Raw genomic sequence first — 27,148 nt, 5'->3', positions numbered from 1 at the left:
CCAAAAGTTATTATCGCAATTTATTGTACCGAATGGAATTTTCATTCAACAAACTGTTGGTGAGAATGCCTAGACAAACTCATCTCTTTTCTTAGACTTTTTTTTTTTTTCTTTTACTAGCGGTAGTCTTCAGTAACAGGGGGCGTGCAGACATCTTAGGAGGGGCAGGTGCTCAAAATTGAAAGGTGGCACATGGAGCAATTTGTTCTTATTGTGAAAGCAGTACAAATGTATTGTGTGCACCAAATGCTACTGTAGTTTGTGGCCATGCAATACAAATTTGTAGCTCCCTACTGGGCAGTTGGGTCAGCACAGCGAGATCCTTTTGTCGCATGTGTAAGGGAGAGGTACGAGGCTGGGACTAAGGACAATGGACGGGGATACAGTATGGCAACGAGACATTCGTAAAAGTCTGCAATCACAGGCTATTGACAAGAACGGACTGCTAAAAGTCACTTAAAGGACACCAGGCATTGAGGACTCCAGCACACCATTTGATGACCCAGCCAAAGGTCAAAGTTGCTCATGAGAATTTACCCACAAATTAGTATTGTGTGCACGAGTCCATCACACAATTTTTCATCCAGCATTTTTTTCAAGCCGAACCAAATTGTATTTGTCAGTTGGTCAGTCCGTCAATTAGTCCGTCAGAAGTCTGTCAGTCCTTCCTCCCCAGCCCACTTCCCCCCCCAAAAATAAAAATAGGTCAGCAAAACCTGCGTCGAGAAACACACAATTGAGAAAATCTTGAAGTGAGAAGGTGGTCCATGACATTTGCACATTGCATAGCATTGCTTCTTTAACCTCAATTTCTTTTGTGATTTTTTTTTATTTTTTATAACGAATAATGGAACACTAAACATTTACCGATACACGGAATCTGTAGAACAATCATTTAAAAAATCTCAACAATACATTCATCACATTCTTGAGCTTCACTGATTTTACGTAACCATTCCCTAAAGTTAAACATGCATTAAAAGTGCACAACCACCACTAAAGTTCAAAACTCTCAAGATAATTTAATGCCAAATGGCAGAAAACAATAACAGTAAAAAATTAGTATTTCCACCAAGCTCATCGCATTAAAAAACAAACAAAAAAAGCTTTTTAACAGTTTTTTTTGTAAGTATAATTTTAAAAAGTTGAAAACCGGAAATGTTCAGTCAAATATGAATAATTTATGATTTCCTTGTGTTTTTAGATTTTATGGTTGGCTTGTGTTGTAAGGATGGCTTTGGAACAAAATTGACCAGTGAGCACAAAATGAGAAAAGCATTGCGTTTGTTTGACCTGTTAACACATCAGGCTCTATTTTTGTAGCTAGCGCATGTGCACTCAGTGTAAAAGCTGGCGCATCTTGATTTTTCTGCTGATGTAATGTAACCCTGGTTCAGCATGTTTGGGAATTTGGCAGACTGCGCCGTGCCATGCTGCGAGTTCCGGCGGACCAAGGGCGTTTTCTTTTACTCGCTCCCAGTGCAGCTGACGTGACAATTTGGTTTGACGAGACTTTAGACCAGCTTGAAGGAAGTCTTAGTTGTGGCGCGGGTGCTGTAAAGAGATTTCGGTGAATTCGATCGGGGTACAAGCAGACAGATTCACCGCTCCGGGCAAATGTGTGTGGATGTCATTGCATTCATAAATAGGACAACAGTGTGCGTCAAACCTTTTGTATCATTGTAGGAATCAATTCATTGAAAGCGTTATTATATTTTCGTATTTATTATATTTTTCAAAACACCCCCTGAACTGCGGCTATGAGGGGGTTGGTGGTTGTCACACACGGACACAAACGATGGGTGTGGAAGGCGTTCTCCCCGAGTGCCCACTTCACAATGGTGAAGTATGATCATCACCCTGGCCAACTGGGCAAAATCATCCACAAGTGGAGATAGTCTTGCAGTTCCTTCTAAATGTACTTTACGTGCATCGATCTCCTACATGGGCTCCATCAAGAGAGTCAAGTTTTTCCTTCCGCTGCGTCAACGACTGTGTGCCACTCGTGTGTTGAATTTGAAGGTAATGAGAGGAGCCGCTCCCTTTGGACGGGAAGCAAGTTGGCTGTGTTCGCTCCCACAACGGCGGAAACGCCTGTTTCTCACTGCACTCAACTGTGAAAGTACCAAATAATACAATATATGATTATTGCAATGTCTTAATATCATGCTGTGTCTCTTTCTGTCATTCTTTTAATGATTCATGTAAGGCACTTTGAATTATTTTGTTCCCGAAATGTAATTGTACCAATTAAACTCTCCTTGCCTTGCCTTGCCTTGCCTTGTGTGCATGCCATAGGTTATGATTCATTGAGGAGTAGCTCAGTAATGTGTATAATTTAGGAAAGGCATTTAATTGATTCAATGGTTGTAAAAGTGTGTGTATGAGTGTGTATAGGAGGTAAATCAGAAATGATTCATACTGTATTTGAGGTTGCAACTGCCTGATTTGCCTGCCTCTGACCCGTTGCACAGCTCTTGCTGCCCTCCCCTCTCTAATTCGCACACTTCCTAAATTGATTCCTAAATTAGATTTATCGTTATCTTTTTTTTTTTTTTTGTCTGAGTTACATCACATTTTAAAGTTGAAAGGCCATAGACTTTCAAACACAAGCACATGCAGAAAAAGAAAGAAATTGAGGAGTGTGGGTCCCCAATCACCCAAAGGGCAGCCCCCACCCCAGCCCCATAAATCCGTTCAGTAACTACTATATAAGCAAAATATAAATAACGTATCTGTTGTTCATCCGAAAAGACACTTTGAGCAAACTTTAAGAATTCTGGGGGTACTCATTTTATGACGGATTTCCATTTCTAATTTCTACTCAAGTCTGAAGACGCATCGTCGATCACTAAGCAATGCTTGTTTAAAAAACAGCAAGTAAAGTAACCTTGCATGTCTTCTCATACCTCATGACGACATATCCTTATACTGTGCGACATTCGTAATCTTGAAATGCCGTGAAATGGGATCTTTGTAAACTGAGAACATTCTGTGAATATGAAATGTAAACATCTGCAGGTCTAATTCCTCAGTTTTTATAAAGACTACAAAATATGTTAGGGTAACTTCCTAACTTTTTTGCCGAGCTCCGACCGCTTCACCACGGACTTTGCCGCTGCCCATTATATCAACTCCCATGATTACAACCGGATTTCCTGCACAGCTGCACAAATTTAAATACATATTATACATATTCTAAATCATAAATCTGAAGAAAAACAATGAATGTCTGTCTCTTGTTTCGTCAGTGTACTCCTGTGCTCTTCTCAGAGATATCCTCCTACAAGGCAGGCTTTACATCTCTAGAAATTGGCTCTGTTTCTATGCCAACCTCTTCGGCAAGGACATTAAGGTACTGTACGGATCATATATTCATTCATGATATTAAAAATTTGACTTCAATTTCTCCATGTATTGGATTCGAAGGGGTTTTAATAGGCAATACCTGCGCTGTGAAATTCCACCTTAACTACAAAGTAGCTATGTGTTTTTTTTCTCTCATGCTATATGCATTCTTGCTTTTTTCTCATTCCCTTGAAACTCAACCTCTTGTGATATTTGAGCGACAATAAGCTTCTTATTCAGGCAGCATTCCTTGCATAGTGACTTAAATAAGAAATGTCTCCTGCCCCCCCACACACCGACTGCATTTATTTCCGCTGCCCCCATGCTGTGGGCTTTTTAGCCGGATATGGATCATGTAGATACCAAGAAAAGAAAAAAAAAGGTTTTTTATGCCTGTTTCAATCTTCTCCTCCCATATCTAGGTGGCCATCCCTGTTGTCTCTGTGCGGTTGGTGAAAAAGCACAAAACAGCAGGCCTGGTGCCCAATGGCTTGGCTATCACCACAGACACTGGCCAGAAGGTACACACTCCCGTCAGTCGCTGTGAGTTCAAACACTTGTGCTGATTAGCGCAGCATGCCTGTGTTTTGCAAAGCGAGGTGTGACGGAAAGAACAGCGCTATAGATAGCGGCGGCCTGGAAGCTCACTCAAGTGGAGGCTGTTTTTCCCAATACCACAGCGACGTTTAACATTCTGAAGCTCTCAGTATGCCACACAAATCATATTTGTACTTTCTCTAATCGGCACATCAGTACATCAAATTAAAAATTTAGAAAACACCCGTAAGATACAAATCAACCATCGTTCATCCGTTCATTTGTAAATTACCCGATTTGACTGACGTTCTCGATTGAGACAGAATATGAACAATGGGCTCTTGTGCTTTAATCTAGGATCATCTTCTTCATATTTAAGTAAAGCAAATGAACGTGCACACTTGAGCCTGAGACTTTGACAATGAGGTTTAAGTAGGGATTTCAACAACAATTACAAATAAAGACACTTGCTAACATGTAGAGCCAGCACGGTGCAAGCAATCATGGTTAGGAAGTAGTAAAAGGTCTGGCTTCAAATCTCAGCTCAGATCAATCTCAATCTCTCCCGGTACTCCGGCTTCCTCCAACATTCCTGAAACAGGCATGTTAGGTTCACTGAAGGTTGAATTGTCCGATTGGTTGACGATAAGACCGGGCTCTAGTTACACGGCCTCTTGCCCCAAAGTCAGTCGGGATATGGTCTGTGTCGATTCTCAGTCATCCAGGTCAGCGTAATCCGCAAAGATTTAATCGAGGCTGGTGGACTCTTCTTGATTGGTGGCAACGTTTCACTTTTAATTTTCAGATCTAGAGCATTTTGGATTAAATATGAAACGTCTTCAACAACCAAGAAGACGCAACTTGCCTTGATCCAACATTTGTGGATCAGTTGGGCTCCAGCTCACCCACAACCCCAATGAGGACAAGTACTATCGAAAATGCATGTAGGAGACACGTGTTATTAAACAAAATGCTAGACATTGCAATTCCCTGAGAAATAGTTTCCAATCTATAATGCTGGTTAATATTAGCGCTGCCACAAATGACCATTTTGTTCGTCAACTAGTTACCAGTAGTAGTTATATCAGTCATCAATCAAATGTAAATCGCAACATATCGCACCAGCAATCAGCCGCTCTCCTATTCATTCTCGTCGTTATCTTCAAGCCTGAATTCTTTAACATATGTGCAAATTAAAAATGAATACAATCAAGATGATTGTTCATTCAACTCTGATTAAACGTTGCAGCTTGTACCAGCATTCCTGACATGTTTATAAATTAGGGTGCAATTTAAGTTGAAGGCAACCAACAACAATATGCTATATGCTATGCATAGGCGAACTATAAATAGTATGAAACTATATAAATACAAAAAGAAATGCTTGCTAACATATTTCACTCTTCTCAATCAGGAAGCTTTTTTTATGTAGAAGATAGTGAAATCAGATGACTAAAATCCGGGAAAGGCACTTTGCTAAAGAAAACTAAAATAAACGCTTGTATTGTTTTTTATTTGATGTTTTATGTAACCTTTATTTATCCAAAAGGTTTGCTTTGAACCTTCACTAGCATGTATAATTTAAAAGTATCAAATTGATCTACAAAATCAAAATGACGAATGCAACTGAAACGAAAATGAATAAATAAAGAGGGAAAGATTAGAAGGACTATACCAGGGGCGGAGCCATGGGTGGGCCTGGATGTGCACAGGCCCACCCAGATTTACAGACTGCCCACCCAGTGAGATTCATGAAAAAATATATACTTTTACTTTTTTAGTAAATTATTAAATTATTTGTGAGAATGGCATAATTGTGGTTGTCTAAGGAAGATCTGAACTTCATATTATTCGGTTTGTCATTTTATTTGAATATACGATGTGTCGGGGCAGGAGGATCGTGCGAAGTGAGGGAAATATTCAGGCTCACCCTGATTTTTCCAGTAACAGTAAAGTTCTGTTACTTTGAATGCTGATGTTTCCGAGCTCAGAAAACATCACACACCTTCGGAAATTCACTCAGATGCCCGTGCAATACTTGGAGAGTGTGTTTTCTGAGGAGGCAGAGATCCCTCCCCTCCCTTTAAATCCCTAACGCAGCCTATGTTCTAAACCAATCAGCAATTTGTGCTCCATCTGCATTGCCTGAGGCACTGTACCCAGTTGAAAGACCAAGAGAATGCACCGGCACTCTGTTTTTGGCGCACTCTAAATAACTGAACTGCACATTTCAACAACGCTCTGAGTTTCCAAACAGTCGCCGTGAACCAGTGCACCCTTATAACATATTTCCAAACGCGCTCCCTGTTCATGAGTGTGGGAATGAGGCAGAGCGCTAGCGAGCATGTGTGTGCGCTGTCTGTGTTTTGGCGTCATGATACCCATAAAGTAGCTGTGTTCTAGTTAGTTAATAAACTGGAGTTCACTGACTAATGCCTCCGTAATCCATAGTAGACGCTACAATTTATTAGCGGAATCAAAAATGATATCGCTGTTGCAACATTGCATCAAACACGTCGTAAACCAGGGGTCATCAACTGCGGTCCTCAAGGGCCCTGTCCTGCATGTTTTAGATGTTTCCCTCCTCCAACAAATTAGATTCAAATGATCAGGATCATTATCAGGCTTCTGAAGAGCTTGCTGACAAACTCATTTGAATCAGTTGTGTTGGAGGAGGGAAACATCTTAAACATGCATGACAGGGGCCCCCGGGGAACGCAGTTGGTGACCCATGCTGTAAACTGTGTGCGCTAATGCTAGCCCCTCAACACGACTGTCACCACGTCAGGAATTAAATCAGGCATCAGCCACAGCGAGTTTCGTTTTTAGATGCTTGCGTATCAGCGCCATGCTGCCATGAGAGGCAAGTTTGCATCGCATTAAGCATTTTGCGTGATGTTGTTTGATCTCTGCTCCTAACAACGGTTAGCCATGACACTAGCCACTGTGCTTCTAGCCACAGTGCTTCTGTTTACATCACGGACGGCCCAGATTACCACCACTGCACGGGTGACAGGCAGACTAGCAGCAGGAGCAGCAGGAGACAATGCAGTTTCAAGAGAAAAGTAAAGTGTCAAATAAATAAATAAATAATATATAACACCTCGGCTATTAGACGTCGATGGATTTGCTCGTTGGCGCAGTTGTTACTAGTCGACTCATTTTAGCAGCCCTGTTTAATGCATCATTGTACAGTATAGCATAGCAGCCCTGTATCATGTAATTATCCTCATGGGGCTATAAGCAGTGTAGGGATGCCACGATGCCGTCTAATTGGACGTCAGTCTGCGCTGAGATCTTCTGATATTTGAGAAGTCCCCCAAACAAGCTGCACTTTTTTGTTCTTTTTCTAGTTCAGTTAAAGTGTTAAGCATTTAGTTATCTATTAATGGGAATTCACACAAACATGCTAATAAAGTGGATTCAGTGTGAACAATTCAACACCAAGACAAAGTACAATAACCGTTTATTAATTATAATCATCACCAAAGTTAAAACTCTACTCTGTGGCACTGAAGACACACTTTAATGACAAACATTCCTTGAGGACATGAATTATGGACGTTTGGACCAAAGTGCTGGCTAAACACAGTAGAGTGTTGCATTGTTTTGTTTCATTAAAACAATTTGTTTGATTTAGCTTACTGTCGTAGTGTTAACTAAGCCTATGAAATCTATCGTATTGGTTCAATTCAGAGATGATGCCACCTTGATGACATCATTCATCTCTCTGTGGAAACGGACCCAGTACTGTCTTGTTGGCACAGTGCAAAGCCGTTTTTGCTCTCACATCTTTGAAGCAGCCCGTTTTTAAGCGGAACTGCTCCACTGAATTCAAAGATAAATGACACTTTAACTGCCTTTCTTGTTTTATTTTTTTGTTCTCTTACTGCAAGAAAGTTTACATTATAAGGTTTGAAACCAAATTATACTCAGGTAATCTTGTTTTTGGTGTCCAACCAACCGTTTTTATCTAATAGATCAATGATTGCTAGAATGGTTCTCATGAATTAGTCTCTCGACTCAGATATGCCAGCGCACACCTCAGAGTGCAAATACTGGACGTATTAAATAGCACAAACAATTAATCACGACTAAACTTTTGAAGGAGACAAAGTTGTGTTTTCAGCGTGACTAAGAGTTTGAATGTTATTTAACTCTGTCAAAACAGAATCCAACACTATTCTGTTCATTCTTTACACAATGTTTTAATTATTGTGAGTCTGTATTTGTCTTCCTCTTGTGCGTGAATATGAGAACACTGTCCAAAAGTCTGATTAAGATTCACTTGCCAACACAGCAGTTCTGATATGAGCTGGAGATCTTTTTGAAGTAGATAAAGTCTCGTTGTGCAAAGTCTTACATATGCATGACTCATTCTCTATAAAGGTCTATAATCACATAGTACAGTATGTGTCTGTGGGATTATAGAATATGCTTACTGGGCTGGATGTACTGTATGTGTCTTTGTACAGCCTGTCTTTCACCTGCTCATTACTAAATTACAACAGTATTCTTTAGGAAATGGAAGTTCAGAGGGATCCTTTCATAATCCCGTCCCCGATCACTTAATTTTGATTGTTCCTCAAAATGCAAATGTGATTGAAAATACAGTATCCTCTTTGTACCCCAGATTAAATAGATTAAATATCTCAAATAGGGATTCTTTTCTGCCTTTTTTTTTTTTTCCTCCTTCCATAAAATCTTTTCTAGACGGAACTGGGCCAATGCAAAAATAAATATAATTTGTAACATTGCATCTTAGATCCTTTGTATGTATTTTGCTCATAACAAAAGTCTGTGATATGCTTTGTATGTTTACATTCTGTTTTTATTTTCTCAGTATGTATTTGTGTCACTTCTATCAAGAGACAGCGTGTATGACGTCCTTCGTAGGATCTGCACACACCTACAGGTGCGTACACACTCGGTGCGGTACAATGCACCGCGACACAAGTGTATCACTCCAAAAAGTGATGTCATGCTCCTCTGCAGGTCAATGGGAAGAGTCTGAGTTTAAAGCAGTACATGGAGGGGCCCACCTTATCACTGGTTAGTGACAGCATTTTCTTCAAAAAGATTCATGCTATGCTTGGGGCTTGACTTGCTCGGAGGAGACCACAGGTTGTTGTTTCAAATGTTACTGTACGCTGAAATGATCAAATACAACAGCCAATTTCATTAAGGCAATGCTAGGGAATAATTGCCATTTGAAAAATATCTTGGCTTCCCCCACTCAAAAATGTGCTAACATGTCTTGAAGGGTGTGGCTAAGTATATCTAAACATGTTCAGCCATGCGCAGTATAATAATAGTAGTTTATACTGTATGTAGGGTATATGATTATTTTCTTTTTTTTTTTTTTTTTACGTGTTCTCTTCTGCTCCAGGATGAATTCCCGACTCCTGACGAGTTTCCAGTGGTGGATGAATTCCCGTCAGTGTTAAAGTGGAGAAGGAAGCCCTCAGTGGTGTCTGTGTCCTCCTCCCTTCCTGACCTGCTGGGGAACTCCAGCAGCAGTCTGAACGCCGCAACCACAACTTTCAAGTCAGAGCAGCCTCTGGAAGGTCCGACACTGAGATGAAAACAATTTGTGTACAATGCAAACGCCATATTGAATATATGTCATTTGGATTATTCATGCCTGTATGTGCGTGAAAGAGCAAAATACTCTGCACTGGAGAGCGATTGGTCTGTTATGCAACAGCATGTTAAGCTCCAAATGGAGTGTGAAGGGGGGCTGTATTAAAAAGCTGGGGAGGATGCAGATTAAAGCCCGATAATCACAAAAAGTATCCGCTGTCAGAGGATAGTTTAGATGCTTTCAGATGGACGGATTGTGATTGAAAATATGCACTTACCCGTACATTATTGTTTTGTTTTGTTCACAGTTATAGGCCATTAGCGTTTGCCCAGAAAAGGTTATAATGCTCATTGTTTATAGACACTCTCAGAAATGTATTCATATGACAATATGTTAACATTATGCTTGTATAATGTATAGCATACCATTTTGGTTGTAGTTTACAGAAGTGTAGAATTGCACTGCATCATACTGAGGACTGCTTTAAATACTGGTCACGTTGAGATACATTTGAGGGACAAAATATTAGAAATCACTAAGACAGTAACTCACAGTAACTAAAAAAGAACATGTTATGTTAAAAAATTGTAGTAGTGTGATATTACTCATATTTGTGATTCACTACTTGCCAATTCTAATTTAAGTCTAATATAAAAGAAATGCTTTGATACCTTCTTGCTGCATCTTGATGTTAAAGAACTATGTTGAAGTGAGTGTTGGGGCATATTGCACAGACCATTGCTGAGTCTAAAAGAAAAATGTTGCTTTTCCACCATCTAAGGCACTTATTAACTTGTTTAAGGGGGTTGTCAATCCCTTGCAAATGTTCCCAATTTTCGGCAGGGCTTGGCTTCAATCCCCAGCAAATAACAAGGGAACACTGCATTGGTAGTCAGTTTTTCACTACTAATACATGCTTGCTGCGACAGAATTAAATCTGAAGCTAGTATGATTTCTGTGATACGTTTGTGTGTGTGTGTGTGTGTATGTCTGTGCGTCACAGAGCGAGCCTTGCAGACGGACAGAGGCCTTTTATCAGAGCCAGTGGCAGAGTTGGGCCAGATGGAATACCAGCTGCTCAAGTTCTTTACCCTGCTGTGAGTGTGAGAACAAGGACGGGAACACGTTGACACACACTAACAACAGCTCACTCACAGGTCCACACTCAATGCTAACATAACAGCTAACAGCTGTAGTCATGGTGTCCTGTCATGTAGCAATTAGCTCAAGTAAAACACACACAAACCTTCAAATCACTCCAAATTGGATTTATTCTTGGCCATCCATCCATTTTCTATTGTGCGTGTCATCTGTTGAGTCGCGGGTAAATTCATTTTACTCTGGTTGAGACTTTTTTTGATTGGTCGCTGGTCAATCACCGAGCACCATTCAGGTTCACATTGATACATCTTTCAGAAAAAAAAATAATACTAAATAAAGAAAATAACCCCAAAGTGGTCGACTGTTGCCCACCAGTGTTCACTATGACATACCACATCACCCAAGAAACTGTTTAGTGTTTATTATATACAGTCGACCCTTGCATAATCACCGCAGATTTGCATATCCACTGATTTAAAAAATAAATGTTTTATATATATATGTATATATATATTCACATTTTTTAACAAACCCACCCCAAATATTTTTTTAAGCATATACATATATATGTGTATGTATGTATATATATGTGTGTGTATATATATGTGTATATATATGTATATGTATATATGTGTGTATATGTGTGTGTGTGTGTATATATATATATATATATATATATATATATATATATATATATATATATATATATGAATTTCTTCAAAACAGCAGTAGTAATTCAAATGTGTCAATGTGTGTGTTCTGTTGGTAGGATCATTCTCCTCATCCTTTCTTCGTGCTACCTGGCATTCCGTGTCTGCAGTCTGGAGCAGCAGCTCTCCTTCCTCAGCAACCCACATTTGCCCCTTAGGGAGAGGTGACAAAATCCAACTACTAATTTACTCCTTAATACACACACATAGCCTACCTACTCTGTGTGAATCAATAGAAGAGGAGGAGGAGGGGCATAGACCAAGGTTCCATCTTGCTTTCCCGTTGTCCAGGTAACCTCAGCTCCCCTAAATGGGCCTTTGGTTCTACTGCTGGTCAAGCTTCCCACACTCAGATCCAGAATCGTCTCTGACTCTCCAATTCATCGTATGACGAAGCACCGTTAACCCGTCCCCAGACGTCTTAAGGACCATCCCGCCATGGGACTGGTGATCACTTTGAAACTATGCAAACAGACTCTTTATTTGTGTCCTGTAATGACCCTGAGCCAGGTGATCATCGTTATGGTAATTACTTGAAAAGACTGAAAGTAAAGACATTTCCTTTGTGGCTCAGCTGACTCTACAGTGAAGTAAACCAAATAACCCGTTGACGGTCCTGACTTATGCACTTTTTAAAAAAACATGTGTCCACCTAATTTTCAAAGCATTTTTAGATATATGTATTGTTCTTGTACAGTGAAATAGTGGTTCAAACGTGCCTCACATTTCTGAGGGTCAGGGGTTCGAATCTCAGCTCTGATGTTTGCATGTTCTCCCTGTGCTTGAGTGGTTTCCTCCCCCGTTCCAAAAACGTGCATTTTAGGTTGATTGACGACTCTAAATTGTTCATACAGTAGGTGTGTGAGTGAATGATGGCGTAATTGTCTACATGTGCCCTGTAATTGGCTGGCAACCAGCCCAGGGTGTACCCTGCCTCTCTCCCAGAATCACCTGGGATAGGCTCCAGACCACCGCGGCCCTAATGAGGACAATTGGGACCAAAGATGGATGGATGGATGGATGGATTATTCTTGAACAGAGGTACTCAGTTGTCACTTTTAAAGGTATTTATGCAACAAAGGAGACAAAGTTGCAACACTTGACTGAATGAAAAGAGCATTTAACTGCAATATACTGAAGCAATAACGCCTCTTGTGTGTTAATTACAATGTGAATGCAATTATTAGGTAACTTGGTAACGAATGTCTATTTATAGCTGTATTAATCTGTTGTTAAAGAGTGGTTTATTTTGTTCATTTCAAATGAAGTGCTCACTGATGTACTAATGACGAGCGTAGATGTTATCATGACTTTATTGTATTGGATTGTATTGATTTTTGCTGACAGTCATTCTAGTTTAGTAATTAACTCCTTGTTCATTAAATTGCTGACAGACAAAACCAGGGTTTTTTGTAAATCATGTCTATCTGTGATTACTTTAAATACTCAAACCTCAATTAAATGATTTATCATAGCATCACATTAACACTGGTTTGGATTTAATCATTAAGTTTCATATCAATTCAAAGAACAACGACCATGGTAACCTATAATTTTTAATATTTATATTCAATTCTCTAAATTAGTGAGATGATGTATCCAACTAATGTTAAAGTTGTATATTAACTATATTTCCTAATTTAATAGTGATTTACAAAGTAGTAACAAACATAACAGGATCCAATATACTGTAGAGGTGAAACTCAATAGATTTGAATATTGTGGAAAACTGAACATTTATTTCATTAGTCCATGTCATGAAATTTGAATTATGTATTATATAACAAACCTATCAAAATTGTTCTAAAGATTATGTAGAAACTGTCCTTCTAAAAATACTGGCATATGTTTAACGAAACTGTATTTGGGTTACACTTTTTAGATTGAACTACGGAAGTAAACATACTGCCAGAAAAACGAAACATGTACTGTGTTACTGCTGAGAGACAAACATTTATTCCAAGATAACGGAACATTAAAGCAATATTATGACACTCAAGACGTGAATTGCAAAAAAGACCACAGACAATTACTGCTCACATCCACTAGGGGGCGGACTCTACCTGTACTATAGTTCACTCATTTATTTTATTGACTTCTCAGCTGTGCAACTGAGTTTTGCAATTGACTACACTTGCTCACCTGAATATCTGCATTTTATTGGTGTTAAACTGGGGAAGAAAATACGATATAACACAAAAACCTACCCTAATATCAAAATTAATAGTCTAAAAGTGATTGACAGATGTAGTTTGACTACAGTAACCACTAACGAGGGAATGGGAGCAAACTGGGGGACATCTAGATCATACAAAGCATATGACAGGAATTCCCACATTTATTCCAATGGAACCTGCTCCGTGTCAACCCTGGACTCGAGATGGATTATATGTGCGGTAAAATATGTTCTTATTACTATGTTATCTTTGTTTTATTGATACAGATTATTTGTTTGGACAAGCAGGGAATTTAACATTATTGTCTTTGATTACTGTATTCATTTGTATTTTGGGGGCTTCAACATTCCTGTAAAACTCACAATTTTTGGCAAATGTGTGTATCCTGGTTTCAGGTTCCAAAACTAACCCAGCAACGCTTCTGTAAAATTGGGGCAAAAAATCACCACCGGCATTGGTTTCACTTAATTATATTTCCGATTTTGAAACTCAAATCTGAAAACAACAAACAACAATTTTAGCTGGTTTAAAAAATAAAATGAGACCCATTTTGCATAAAAATACAAGCATGAAATTGGATTCTGTACTGTTTTTGTTCACAATCGTGCTCCGACCACGGTGGTAAAATTAGCAGTATATCCCACAATCCCATGCGGCGGACGCGTGATTCCTCCTTGTCATTTTGACACTATCAAAATGATTTTAATAGTTTACGCGACTACAAGTTTTAAGTGACATTTAACAATTTGCAGCGATGGAGAAGTACACTTAGACTTTCGACAGGAAGGCGAGTGTGCGGGAAATTGATTGGAGAATTGGATCCTTAGAAACGTCAACAGGAAGACTGGATTACTGGCCAGTAATCGAAGTATGATATCGATCTTAATCGTCAAATATGTATGTACAATACACAAGTCTGTGTACAATAGTCAAACAGTAGTATTCGTCTTAATTCAGGCAAATTACCTTAACGTGTTCTCATCGATATACTACATTCAAGGTTATCTCAGGGCAGGGCCGGGCACTTTTCAATCACTTCTACAAATAAGAGGCAAACGTTCTTACTTCAAGTTGTTTATTTGTCACACCAAGCTATTGTTCCATGCAACACTGGCGTGTAATACAAGTGATTAAACAACGAACGTCCACTAGCTAAATGCTATCATACAGTAAAAGGAAGACATGCTAACCAAAATGATCACCGATGTTACGGTAAATACACCTTTAAACAGCACACAGGGATCGCTCTAGGGTGTTGTATAATTATCTTCTTCCGTGATAACTATTAACGAGGACACGGGAAAGGACAGCACATGCTGCGTTTAAATGTGAAGCTATCTTCAAAATGCTAAACGACTGCTATGTGCGTGCCTTGTAACCATGGCAACAGCTAGCGATGAACAAGCTGTGGACAATTTTTTTTCGTCGATCGCTTTTATTTTGGGTGGGCATTTAAACCCTGGTTTGTCATGATTTTCAGAAGGATAACGAAACCTTTTCGTCGCTAACAGAAGCAGATTCGGTCTGGCGGGACCTTAAGACTAACGTTTGGTCATTGAATATTGGGTTTGGAAGCAGATACTAAAATGTAAAAACGTCCGAATTCATTTTTCAAAACGAAACGGGAATGAAAAAAATACTTTTTTTTTGTCAATAGCAAAAGGATCGCACCAATATTTGAGATTTTATGGACATTACCATTTTCTTCTCCATAGGTGCGCACTCAAAGAAGAAAACGCTTCATGTCCCATACAATAGTGAGGCGATTTGTTTTGATATTTCAAGAGATTTATGTGGGCACGGGTTGAGATGTGCACATGCATTTTGGTGGCTATTGTTCGTTTATTCTCGTTAATGTTTTTCACGCACACACTGGTAAATTTGGTTTGGAGGTGGTGGTTTTGGGGGGTGGGGGTGGGTTGGATGAGAGGTGGTGTATATTCCCGATGACACGTATTAATACTTTGGGGGGGGCCGTCGGAAAGACTTCCCATTTTTCTCTCCAATAATATTAATAGTTATTATTATTAAATTTGATTTCACCATGTTTCGTTGTGTGTTGCAGGTGAAGGCTACAGACCCGACGTCGGACTAGTAGCGACCCACACACTCCCCCCAACTAACGAGACGAGACGCTGCTCAACCTCCCAGCAGAGTTGTCTTTATCGACAAAGCATCTTGAAACTAAAACACGAACTGTTTGTGACTGAAGCAGACAAGAAAACACGTGTGTTTTAGTCAAGCACTTTATTTACGATCACCAATAAAGCAAAGTAACAAACTACACTGCCTATTTGTCATGTTCGTCTTCAATTTCAAACCACGTTGACTTTGCAAACTCTCTCCCGATGGATGACATAATGAAGTTAATGGTAGTACGCACTGGTGGTTTGGGGTTATTTGTTCGGTTTGAGTGTCATCACACAGTCCACGTGGAATGTTAGCGGTGGAAGTGATCACTTCATGAGGGTTGCCAAAGATCTTCCCAATTACATTTCTTTTTTTTTTTCATGTAACTGAGGACGAGCGGCTCGGGTGGCCGTAGATGTGTTTGGAAGACTGCAGCCAACTCCCAACTGTTGTTTCAAAATTTCTCCGTCAAGATGGGCGAGTGGTATAAGAAGTGGCTTGGTGTTCCGGAGACCCGGGTTCAATTCTTGCCTTGTTCTCCATTTAATTTGTAAATGGAGCAAAGAGTGAGGATCGAACCCGGGTCTCTCAGAAAACAAGTCACTACGTTAACCGTTCGACCATGTCAGACCTACTAAGGTAGCTCGGTTGTTTGTATGTGTGCATTAATTTACACAAATTTTCATTGCATCATCATATCTTATATATAGTGTTGAGAGACACAAGGACTGCAACTGGGTGATGGTCAAGCGGAGTGCACCACCAACCTCATATGCAGGCAACCCGGGTTCGAGCCCTGGCAAGTATATATGACAATGTTTCTATTATTTCGCGCCTGCATTTTCAATGTAACACAACATATTTACTAGCGTCGACTACTTAGCTTTCTGTGTTAAATGAAAGGTTTTTATTTATTTTTTTCTCTGGAAGTGACGTCATCACCGGAAACCTATTTAAGTCGGGGAAAAAGACACAAATTATTCTGTCTCAGCTCGCTGTCAGCCTCTGGCCGTCCACAAGCTGCTCCGCACACATCTCCTACACAAGATCATCGAAACCTTTGAAAAGGTGAGTGATTAATCTTTAATAGCCTCTTAAAACTCACTGCTTTTGGTCACTTTGATTCAAGAATCACTTTTGGCATGCTCACGCATGGCTAATGTGGCAAGCTAAAGCGTTTGCCCTAGCGTTGGTAATTAACGCTTCCTACGACTTTAAATTGCATCAAAACGCGCTTTTGCAACGTACATGCTGAAACGGAAGAACGCAATAATTAAAATATTTATTCATGTTTAACTTGATGTTTATTCAACAGTAATGCAGCTACTTTGTGTGACGATGACTAACAAAGCATTTGCTCAAATCTTTTCCAGCATCTGGACGAAAGTGCCGTTTTGCGGAAGGTAACTAGACAAAACTTCACAATTACACTGAATAAATCAGGTATATTTTCGTGCCTGCGTGTTGATTGTCTCATTTCTGTCCACAGGCTGACGTCTTCAACATAATGAGCCTTAAAATGGCTGACTTGGTGTCTTTTTGGGACATGAGACTTTTGCATGTCTACCAAATGTCAGGTTGCTGAGCCACTAGCTTGTCAGGCTGAGAGCATTTTAAAGTCTAATGCTTACGTTCCCTCGTCTGTCAGGCCACCGTGTTGTTGAAGAGGCGTCCAGCTCTGCTTTCCTCACTGGTAAAACACACACTTTCATACATGTACAAATGTTTGACTAATTATTTCAGCATGCGCTGACCAGGGGGCCTGCTGCGATCTTCTCAATCAGCAAAGGTGTGTCAAATCCAGGTCCAATAAGTAAAAGTCCTGCAGCCACAGTTTGATTTGCGCCACAGGTGCTTCCACTCAACCAGCTTCTGGGGAGCTCGTTTACCTGCCGCTTGGTGGAAGCACCTGCGGCTACAGCCAAACTGTGGCGGCAGGGCTTTTACTTTCTGCACCTGGATTTGACAGCTGAGTCAGGTGGGAACATGCACTCAATGTCAACTTTAATGTTTTTTGCAGTATCACTCCAGGAAGAGGCACCAGCCAGGATTTTGGATGTCAGGAGACCCGACGTGACTTTCCAGCAGTGTCCCATCCAAACTTCTGCTTTTTGTTTTTCCTCCCCCTCCTTTTCTGCAGTCATGCCAGAGCTTCATTGATAGCTGTGAAACAAGATGGCGGTGTATCAAGTGAGCATTTTTTTTCTCTGCAGTTTTGCCAAAGTTGCAGTCAGGACACTAATCAGAAGTCTCCAATCCTGTTTCCTGAAGGTTTTGTCTCCCTGCTGCGCCACAGCTGATTGAAATGATCAGGCTCCTAAAACGATTGCTGATCATTTTAAGCGGGTGTGTTGCAGATGGGTGCAATGGAAACCGGGCAGGACAGCGACCCACAAGGTGGCGCTGAAGAACCTGATCATCATGGATCAACTTGTGAAGTCGCGCTCCTCTTCGTCAAGGTTGGGACCTGTTGCAAAAGACAAACTTGCTGACCGGTTCAACAGGCGACAAAAAAACTGCATGTTGAAAGAGCACTCCTGCTTTTTCTTGGATTTGGCATGCACTGCAGCTTCCAGTCAGAGTGCCGTCAGGGACTCTTCCACCTGTTGGGCAAAGACATTTTTCTAAATGTGGAAGGTCCTCAAAGCTGCCTACATTTTCAATACCAAGACATGCAAATAAACTTACTAAAAATAGCAGCTTGTCTGGTCCGTTGTTTGGTATTTGCAAGTTTGTCCATCCGGAAGAAGTCCCCGCACAGCTCCAGAGTTTCAGGAGCTCGACGAGCTGCTGCAGTGGAAGGTTCCAGTCTACAGTGAATCAAAACACCCGAAAGTCAACCAAAAATGATTCGCCATGTTGTCGTTAAAGGTGAAACACTATACATTCATGGCATGTTGCTGATGCCATAAGCTTGAGTTGACTTTTAACTCGCCTTTGTCTTTAGGTCCACACGCTGGCCAACTGATGACTTCACCATGCAGCGACGAGGAGATGGTCTTTATATTTCATCCAACTTGTCTCCATGGCGTTCCAGATGACTGCATTTCAGGTTAGTAATAGAATTGTCTTCTCACATGTTCCTTGTCCTGCAGATGGCGCCACCGGAGTGCTACGAGCTGCAACAATTGGCTAAGTGCGTCTGCCTGAGGATGAGTCCTCTGCTGGTAAGAAAAGGAACACTTCATTTCAGCTAGCATGTTCTAGTTGTCTCAAAAGTTGAGTGATTTTGTTCTTGTGTCCAGGGTGGAGAAAGAGTATCTGCTCGCAGCAACACGTTTGCCTTGTTGCTTGCTCATCCATGAGGCAGCCTGAGAAGAAATGGGATTTACACTTGGACGGTATGGTCTTGAAATTATTTTCACTGCACAATCCTCATGACAAATTTCTGACCCAATGCTTTGTTTTTCTTCCCCTTTCTAGGCAGCAAGGAACAAGATCATCTTGCATGATAACTCACCTGTGAAGACTTGAGTCCTGCTCGCTGGAAGGTTTCAAGCCCCAAACATCTTCTGCACCAGACGTTGGTTCTTCTCGCTGGCCGACCACTTCGCAACGAGCAGGCTGTCATCAGACTTGCAACTTTGTCTTCTCGCTGGCCGACCGCTTCAGCACGCAGCAGATTGTCATCCGACTTGTAACTTGTTTGTTTGTGATTGTCTACTCTGCAAAAGAAATAAAGCTTGATTACAAATAACACTTAAGCTCTCAACTTCATTCTCACACACATCACAAAACACTTGCTTCAAGCAAAGTAACAAAACAAAAAACAAATTCAAAAATATTTTTCCGAATTTTTTTTTCCAATTTAAAAAAAATTTTTTTTTAAATTTTTTTTTTTAATTTTTAAAAAAAAAATTTGCGGGGAAAGTAGGTGGGGCAAGGCTGGAATGAGGCCTTCTGATTCGCTGTTGGGTCTGGAAGTGGGTGGAGCAATATGTATAAAAGGCTATGATTGGTCAATGGGTGGGCGGGACTATGCAAATTAGACGCGATGTGATAGGTGGGTTGTGAAGTGGGCGTGGTTATGCAAATTCAAAGCGCCGTGATTGGTCAGATTGGCAAAAGTGGCTGCAGTTATGCAAATTGCTGCATTCTGATTGGCTATGCAAATTCGAGCCATGTCATGATTGGTGGATTTGAAATTGGGCGGAGTTAGGGGCAGTCCTAGCAGCAGTTTTTTTTTTAAGGCACTTATGAGTCTTGAGGTCAAAGTTGCACTACAGTCACTACATGCGACACAGGCCTTTTACTATTCCCCTCAATATCACATGACCCAAAACTGGATGAATTTAAAGATTGCTCGAGTTTTGAGTCATGAGGAGACAAACAGGAGTAGCAATGTGACACTTGTGTCCACAGCAGTAGTGACTGACGTGCAACTCTCACCTCAAGTGGCCTTTGGAATAGTTTTCCACTGCAGCAACCGACACGCATGAACGGCTTCAAATGAGGGCAGATTTACCAATAAAACACAAAGACTCCAATTCAAGTTGAACAATTTATTGTACAGAGAAGCTAACATGACAATTTGAAAGTATTTCACCAATCAATGTTTATGTGAGCTAACAAGTTGCACACACAGACATTGACGATGGAAGCAGCTTAAGTGTTGCCTGCTTGACGAGCTCATGTGTGATGTCACTTACTTCAAATGACGCGCACACACTTAGGCGATGGCACCAAAGGGGGACGTGAGCGCACTGGGACACAAACTAAGTGTACAGCACAACACCATCGTCAAACTGATGTGAACTAAGTTCATCAAAAAAAAATATATATATATATATATTTTTTTTTTTCAATATGACATTATTTTTTAACTAATTTAACTTGGCCCACATCATGTCCAGAATTGTCTGACCATGGTGTTGTGTCCTGCAGAAGTTGAAGTTGAGTGCACTCACATCCACCTTGTGGTGCGATGTGACATCACACATTGGCTCAGTACTCACTCGGGTCCAAATGCAGCGTAGCCTTCCCTTTCCTTTCCTTTCCTTGCCTTCCGCATGTCCCACAATTCCGTCGGCTGCACCTTTGAGCACGAAGCCTCCTCCATCCATCTGCTCAGGCAGAAAATAAAAGCAGTAAGTAACACTCTTCTGTACATACAAGTTTTAAATTGTCTATTTTAAGATTCAAGTCATATTATGAGTAAAATAGGGTGGTATAGTTTCACTTTTAACATTTGCAAATGTGCCCACACACGTCATGGATCTGTGTGAGCAATCAGCTGGTGGCTTTCTCTCCACACACCTGACATCCAATGAGCTCCTCATGCGCCTTACAATCAACAGCTCAAGCACGGCCTCAAAGTCCTCCAACTGAAAATATTAAGATAGAGTAGTTTAATATTTTTCAAACATACACAAAAATGAAAACTACTCCAATAGGCAGCAATCTGATGCCCTTCATATCATTGCTTTACCTGCCCTCGTAAAAATGCCACTTTACACTTCTCATTTTACAACACTACATTACCTGATAAGTATTACTTTACATTTCCAAAATACACAACTTTTATCAAAAGTAGAAAACTTGTGAAGTTTACAGATGACACATTTTTGTTTGTTCTTTTTCCCATGGCCCAAATAATCCTTTGTATTAGAATGTTAAATTATTAATTGGGGGAATAGCAGATTCAATTGTCCATTAATACGATTTTGGATTCTAATTAGGGCTGTCAAAATTAAAGCGTTCAATCTGGAGATTCATTTAAATTTCATAAAGCGTTTGAAAAAAAAAAAAAAAAAAAAGAACTCAGTTTTATTTTATTCCGGTGGCAGCTAACCTCTGCTCACCTTGCAGCCAATTTTAAGAGGAGAGTCACTGGTGCAAAGACAGACAAAGATGGACTTCTATGTAGTTTTACTTTAAAAAGTTACTCATTGGAGAGATCCAAAACAATTTGTGCACTTTGCAAAGCCAAATACCATATTACTTGTATGTCTTTGGCGTATCGTTCAACAGTTGTATTCTATACAACTTTAATTATATAGCGCATTTCATATAATGGACGTAGCTGTCACAAAGCACTACACATTACAATAACAAAATAGCAATGATATAACAAGTGAACGCAATAAATTAAAACACAGATAACTACATACAGTAGACACTGGAAAACAGCAGAAAAGTGTCAGTCTCACGTCGGATCAAAAGCCCAAGGCTAGAAATGTGTCTTCAAACAGGTTTTAAAAATGGAGAGCGAGGGCGCTTGCTTGACATTTAATGGAAGGTCATTCCAAACGGAAGGACCAGCAACAGAAAAGGCACAATCCCCACATACTCAAAGAATCACATTTAAGTATCAAAGAAAGCAAATCAAATTTGAACAGCCTCTGAATCAAAATATACTCTAATTTTTTTTTAATTCCAAGAGTTTGCTAAAGTAAATATCTGTTACAAGCTTTGTATAAAATTATAGTTGAAAAAATGTGATCACGATTTATGTAAAATTTTGCATTAATTACTTCAAATAAATTAATCGCTTGACAGAACTAACTTTTTTTTTTTTTCAGGATCAATTTAGATAAGTCATGACATTCTTAATAATTCAAAGGTGTTTTTATTTTGAGTTTGTATTTATTTATTTATTTTTAAGACCATAACATCATATTGCGTTGTATTAGATTCTAAATGAGTAAGTCTCTGTTGGTGACACAAGAAAAGATGTACTGTAAGTATTTAAAGCAACACTGTGTCATATGTCAGTTTTTGTTGATTATGGCGGCGCCATGTGGACAAAAGCGGTAGTGTTTTGACAAAAATCAACCACATTTCCCATGCATGCCAGCGCGTAGTTTTGTGAAATCCTGAGCTGTCCTTATAGCGAAAGCAGGAAGTGAGTATGCCGTAAAGCAATTCAGGACATTTGTATTTTTTTGTGTGCCAGGGTTGATCGCATCCTCCTCAAAGTTGCTTTGTACTAGTAAAAACGATACAGACCCCCTCAGGGCATGAAGTCCCATTCAATTACTGTACTTGTAAGTCAATGTTTCATCGAAAGAGTTGTGAAAAAATGTTATTAAGGTCGATTTATTGCATAGTGCTGCTTTAATTAAGAGGTGTTTTTATTTATTTTGAGTGATTACATTTATTTACAATAGAATTTACATTTTTGTAATGGCTTATCTATTTAATGACTTATTCACTGCAATCACCAGCACAAAAAAAAAAGCAACACAACATTTTGGTCAGCAACATATTCAAGACGCCTCTCAGTGAAGCTGCACCTGTACACCGCATACTCAAAGGTTTGGCTAAGTTGTCGATGTTGGGGTGGAGGATCTTTCTGTCTGGCAACGTCACGCCCCAACACACTACATTTATTGATAACATACAATTTGACTGCTCTGTCTTTAACAGCTGCCTCTACAATCAATCTTTATGGGTGCTCACAGAGTGGTGCATTTGCAGTCTGAACCCAGAAGGGGGGACGATTTTCATTTTTGTAAAAGTATTTTTTATTTTACTTTAGTTGTTGATTTTTCATTAATTTTATTTAATCATAACTTGCTACTTGCTTTTTTTCATAGCCACGATTTCAATTAAAAGTGTATTTATAAGATAACAACATTGGGCGTCATTAGTAGGGATAGACCGATTATCGGCCGTGCCGATTATCGGGGCTGATATTTGCAATTTTTGCGATTATCGGCATCTGCCTTTTTTTTATATTTTAAGGCCGATAAATTAAAAATTGCTTTATTCGTGTTTGCTGCACGACTGGCCCTGCACAGGCAGATTGGTCCGCCCAAAGCACCATGTGATTGGTTCCTTGTGCAGTGCGTAACAGCCAATCAGCGTAAAGCTGCGTGTTCGCTCTCTCGCTCTGTCTCCTGGAAGAGCCAGGCACATACACGACGGGAGTCGGCGAGTGAGAAGGTAATGCAATAGACTTCGCCGAAATTTTAGTAAATGTCAGTCGACTATAACTCACTTGTAACATTACAATGAGCCCTTCAATGTCATATAAACACAAGCGGCAGTTCTGCTCGTCACAGTAAGCTGCCTTGCGGCTCAAGCTAACCACTCCCCCAATGTCACAACAGTTCATTTGCTTTGTGAATGACATGGCTCCTGAGAGAAGTTGCTGATAATATCGGGAAATGGTGATAAAAGTAAGACGTGAGTGAGTGCCAGTGTGTAAGCCACATAATGAAAAGCTAAACTCAACTTTTATATTATAAAACTTTTATATTTATAGAGCACTTTAAAACAACCACCGCTCCAAGTGCTGTACATGTTGCAAAAATTGACGGCAAAGTACTGCGTGTGAAAGTCGGGTCTTGGAAACATGCTTATTTATCTGGCTAGTAGCTGCGTTGAGGATTCACTTTTATGTTTTTGAACTTGCTAAAAACAAAGATGTGTGAAAGATAAACATTTCAGTTATAGTGTATTTTTGGAAAACTATTTACTGTAAGATGTTTGTTAGACATGCAGCTGAGCCTGAGACTTAAAACAAAAGTTAAAACAAAAAAGTTGTCTATTTTTCAAGATCTAGAAAAGCTTTAACATCTTGTAAATCACTGAAGTTGTTTAATAAACATGGGCTTAAAGGCATTTAAACTAAGTCAAGTGTTGGAGTTTTTATTATTCATAAATGTGACAGCATTTTACCCTTTTTTTCTACAAATAAATATCGGCTTCAAATATCGGTTATCGGCCACCTTGACAACTAATAATCGGTATCGGTACCTGCTCTGAAAAAAGCAAATCGGTCTATCCCTAGTCATTAGACTGTGCCGCTGTCCCTAATGTTTTGACTCTCTCGAGCCACTAGAGACATAATGCTACACAGAAGAAAATGGAAGGAACAAGCAGCATGCATACCTTTGAAGAATATGTCGATGGTGAGATGTGCAGGTAGACCAGCAGCAGGTGAACATGGGGAGAGATTTGCCTCAAAATTAGTCACAAATGCATCCACGATGTTCACATGTTTTTCAGATCCACAAATATATTGGTGATTTTCCCGTGTTTTTTCCAGTTGTGTGTGCATTACCATGAATCTGCGGGTGAATTGTCGAATGTGCGTTTGTCTAGTCATCTCGGTCCCTGTATGGTTGTAGCAGGCACGATATGCATTGTTGTCGCTGTCTTTTTGAAGCGACGTCCCCCCCCCGACTCGTTTCAAAACAATTTGTGTCCACGAGTATATTCAGACGCTAGCACATCAAGGTGTAGTTCATGCACTTTTTCTGGCGTTCACTACTTCCGGAAATACACCATAGCAAACCTGCAGTGTACAGTGGTTTGCTGGTATGTTTTTATTTTGAAGTGTGCAAAATAAATAAGTAACTTGACTACGACTTCTGTGGCTTCTTCTTCTACAATCCAAATAATTATACAATACGACAAATCCAACCCCGGGACTCGCAATGCAAGGAAGCACACAGTTGGGTAAATACTACTGGCGCATTTGAAGTGTGTCCACGGCGGGCTCGAATAGTAAATTAGCCAACTAATGATCCTTCAAAAGCCTCTGCCGTTAGCATCTCTCCAGCAGCGACGTCAATCACGGACGCTTTTTTTGGGGGGGGTCGGGGGGCGACAATGTTCATGAATATGGCCGGAGGGTCGCGGCCGGAACGGTACCCAAGTCAAGGGTGGAGGGTCGCGGCCGGACCGGCAAAAAAATGGTCAAGTGCCCAGCTCTGGTAATTGACCTGTTTCGTCAGCCACTGCTTGTTGCAAAACAAAGTTGAAAAACAGACAACTGAGACGACTATACATCAGCAAATATGGTCATGCTGTACCAAACCAAAAAAGGGTGCAACCAGATCCTGTGCTGGTGCAACCAACTGAAAAAGTGCAAAGGGCCTGCAGTAGGAAAAAAAATGTTGAGAAAATAGAGAGCCTTTGAGGGGGGGGCAAAATATTCACTTACTTATCTAATGTATCTGACCTCTAAAATAGGGAGCGGTAAGGGAGTGCAGTCATGCTGAACGGAGCGCGGCGGGATAGAAGTCGATTTCATCAGGACGGTATGGGACAGGTTTTTCAATTAATTTTTTTCTATACTGTGGTCTGGGACTGAGATTTTTTTTCCTTGTGGGAGTCGGATGGTACCCGAGTAAAAATCCACTCTGGTGTCATCTATCCCACACACAGCAGTTGTCAACATTCACATGTGATTTAAAGGCCATCCCTATTCAGTACGCTAGAGTGTAGTGTCACTGTCTCCAACATCATTTGTTCATTAAACAAAACGGGTAGTAAAAACATGAATTTAAAAAAACTTGTTTTGTCAATATTTGTTCCAAAAAACAAAATGAAAACAAAACTGACAACAAATCTTTTTTTTTAGAATTAAAAAAAAAAATGTAATAGGCGATTTGGATGTTTCATGTAGAAGTGCTGCTGCCAACTCGACATTGCTGTAGCAGCAGACAAGAGAAGGCGTAGAAGAACGTCTTCATGTCAAGGCAAAACAAGCTTGGGGTGAACAAATTATGGTCGTATTTTGTTTCCCGAGTTGTGTCAAATAAATACATAAAAGATCAGTTTTCCGTTTTTCAACTTCGAAGTTTTAAACAAAAAACGGGATGTAGCGCATTAAATAGAAACAGCAACACTGCCTGTAGCAGAATGAGCATGGATGACCTTTCCACACATGTAAATAAATACCTGAGACTTGTGTGCGTGTGACAACAACATGAAACGGCGCGCCTGCTGATCCACAAATGCACATTCGACATTTCACACGAAGACTTGAATATTTACACTATAAGTCATGATAAATGCACATAAAAAATGTGAAAATCACGAATATATTTGTCGATCTGAAAAGCACATTTTGGTGCAACTAAATCTTTCAATTCAAAAACATAAATATTTAGTTATTTGAGTGAAATACATTTGTGAAAATCACAATTATTTGTGGAGCTGAAAAACACGTGAAAATCGCGGATGCATTTGTGTGAATAATTTTGAGACAAATCTCTCCCCACATGTGAAGCCAGCACTCTTCCATTGTGGACCTCAGCTTCGATGAGGAAGACAGAAAAAACATTCAAGTCAAACGCTTTCCTCGATTGACAGCTGAGTTATATTTGTGGGCGTCCCAGCTAACAGCCACCTTTGTTGATATTGTTTTACGATAGCTAGTGAGCTTCCAGTGACGTAGCGAGTAACAATAAACAAACTTGAAGGCCTCGGTGCCGTAATTATGCTCCTAAATAGTGTACATACATACATTTGTATATAAATGGCAAGTAGACAGTTTAAAAATGTTGAAATTACTCACTGAAAACACAGCTGCCAGTCTTTGGCGGGAGACTTTGTCATCGAACCGGATGTGATTGTGTACAGTTGTTCTTTTTCTGCTGCTGCTTCTTCGTCTTGTTTTTGGTGGGTTACGTGTCCTTGGTGCATATCGCCACCTATTGGACAGGAGATTTCAAAGGCATTTGGCAAACAATGTTTTCCTATGGGTTTTCTCCGGGTACTCCGATTTCCTCCCACATTCCAAAAAAAACATGCATGGTTTGGTTGATTGACACTCTAAATTGCCCCTAGGTGTGATTGTGAGTGCGGATGTTTGTCTTTGTGTG

General features: G+C 40.1%; 2 protein-coding genes and 1 long non-coding RNA gene across 7 annotated transcripts in view; 2 read left to right on the top strand and 1 right to left on the bottom strand.

Moving 5' to 3' along the window:
- gramd2aa (GRAM domain containing 2Aa) overlaps window positions 1-12,680 on the top strand; it is a 30,359-nt gene extending 17,679 nt beyond the window's left edge. For 3 of the 4 annotated variants that reach the window (XM_086025460.1, XM_086025463.1, XM_086025462.1), the window contains exons 5-12: window positions 3,252-3,355; window positions 3,771-3,869; window positions 8,729-8,800; window positions 8,881-8,937; window positions 9,275-9,452; window positions 10,473-10,566; window positions 11,340-11,444; window positions 11,572-12,680. In XM_086025460.1, the coding sequence (XP_085881586.1) occupies window positions 3,252-3,355; window positions 3,771-3,869; window positions 8,729-8,800; window positions 8,881-8,937; window positions 9,275-9,452; window positions 10,473-10,566; window positions 11,340-11,444; window positions 11,572-11,575 (713 nt within the window). In that variant the 3' untranslated portion in view covers window positions 11,576-12,680. Of the gene's footprint in view, window positions 1-3,251; window positions 3,356-3,770; window positions 3,870-8,728; window positions 8,801-8,880; window positions 8,938-9,274; window positions 9,453-10,472; window positions 10,567-11,339; window positions 11,449-11,571 lie in introns of those variants that run through there. The other variant, XM_086025461.1, reaches the window with a different exon arrangement.
- A 660-nt stretch (window positions 12,681-13,340) lies between these two features.
- LOC147150368 (uncharacterized) lies at window positions 13,341-15,741 on the top strand. 2 transcript variants are annotated; one of them, XR_015086281.1, is made up of 3 exons: window positions 13,341-13,676; window positions 15,173-15,214; window positions 15,523-15,741. It is a non-coding gene; the product is annotated as an uncharacterized LOC147150368 (long non-coding RNA). The 2 variants fall into 2 exon arrangements; XR_015086282.1 differs by lacking the exons at window positions 13,341-13,676; window positions 15,173-15,214 and adding an exon at window positions 13,737-14,354.
- A 1,954-nt stretch (window positions 15,742-17,695) lies between these two features.
- On the bottom strand, window positions 17,696-26,855 carry LOC147150367 (uncharacterized). Its single transcript, XM_086026627.1, has 6 exons — window positions 26,842-26,855; window positions 20,844-20,911; window positions 20,543-20,650; window positions 19,048-19,252; window positions 18,523-18,898; window positions 17,696-18,397 (listed from the first exon to the last, which is right to left on the bottom strand). The coding sequence occupies exons 2-5, from the start codon at window positions 20,864-20,866 to the stop codon at window positions 18,800-18,802; spliced, it is 435 nt and encodes a 144-aa protein (XP_085882753.1). The 5' UTR covers window positions 20,867-20,911; window positions 26,842-26,855; the 3' UTR covers window positions 17,696-18,397; window positions 18,523-18,799.
- Window positions 26,856-27,148: the final 293 nt, after the last annotated feature.

The sequence above is a fragment of the Filicampus tigris genome, chromosome 3 (assembly GCF_054856515.1).
Source record: "Filicampus tigris isolate MCC_2025a chromosome 3, RoL_Ftig_1.0, whole genome shotgun sequence".
In the NCBI taxonomy this organism is placed as follows: Eukaryota; Metazoa; Chordata; class Actinopteri; order Syngnathiformes; family Syngnathidae; genus Filicampus; species Filicampus tigris.
Note: the sequence above shows the minus strand (reverse complement) of the source record. Positions and strands in the feature narration are given on the sequence as shown.

Coding starts and splice junctions, on each gene's coding strand:
- LOC147150367 (XM_086026627.1), bottom strand. CDS start 20,866: ATGAGGAGCTCATTGGATGTCAG. Junction 19,253..20,542: donor TACGCTGCATTTGGACCCGA/GTGAGTACTGAG, acceptor TTTCTTTTGCAG/AGTAGACAATCACAAACAAA. Junction 18,899..19,047: donor CAGGACTCAAGTCTTCACAG/GTGAGTTATCAT, acceptor ATTTCTTCTCAG/GCTGCCTCATGGATGAGCAA.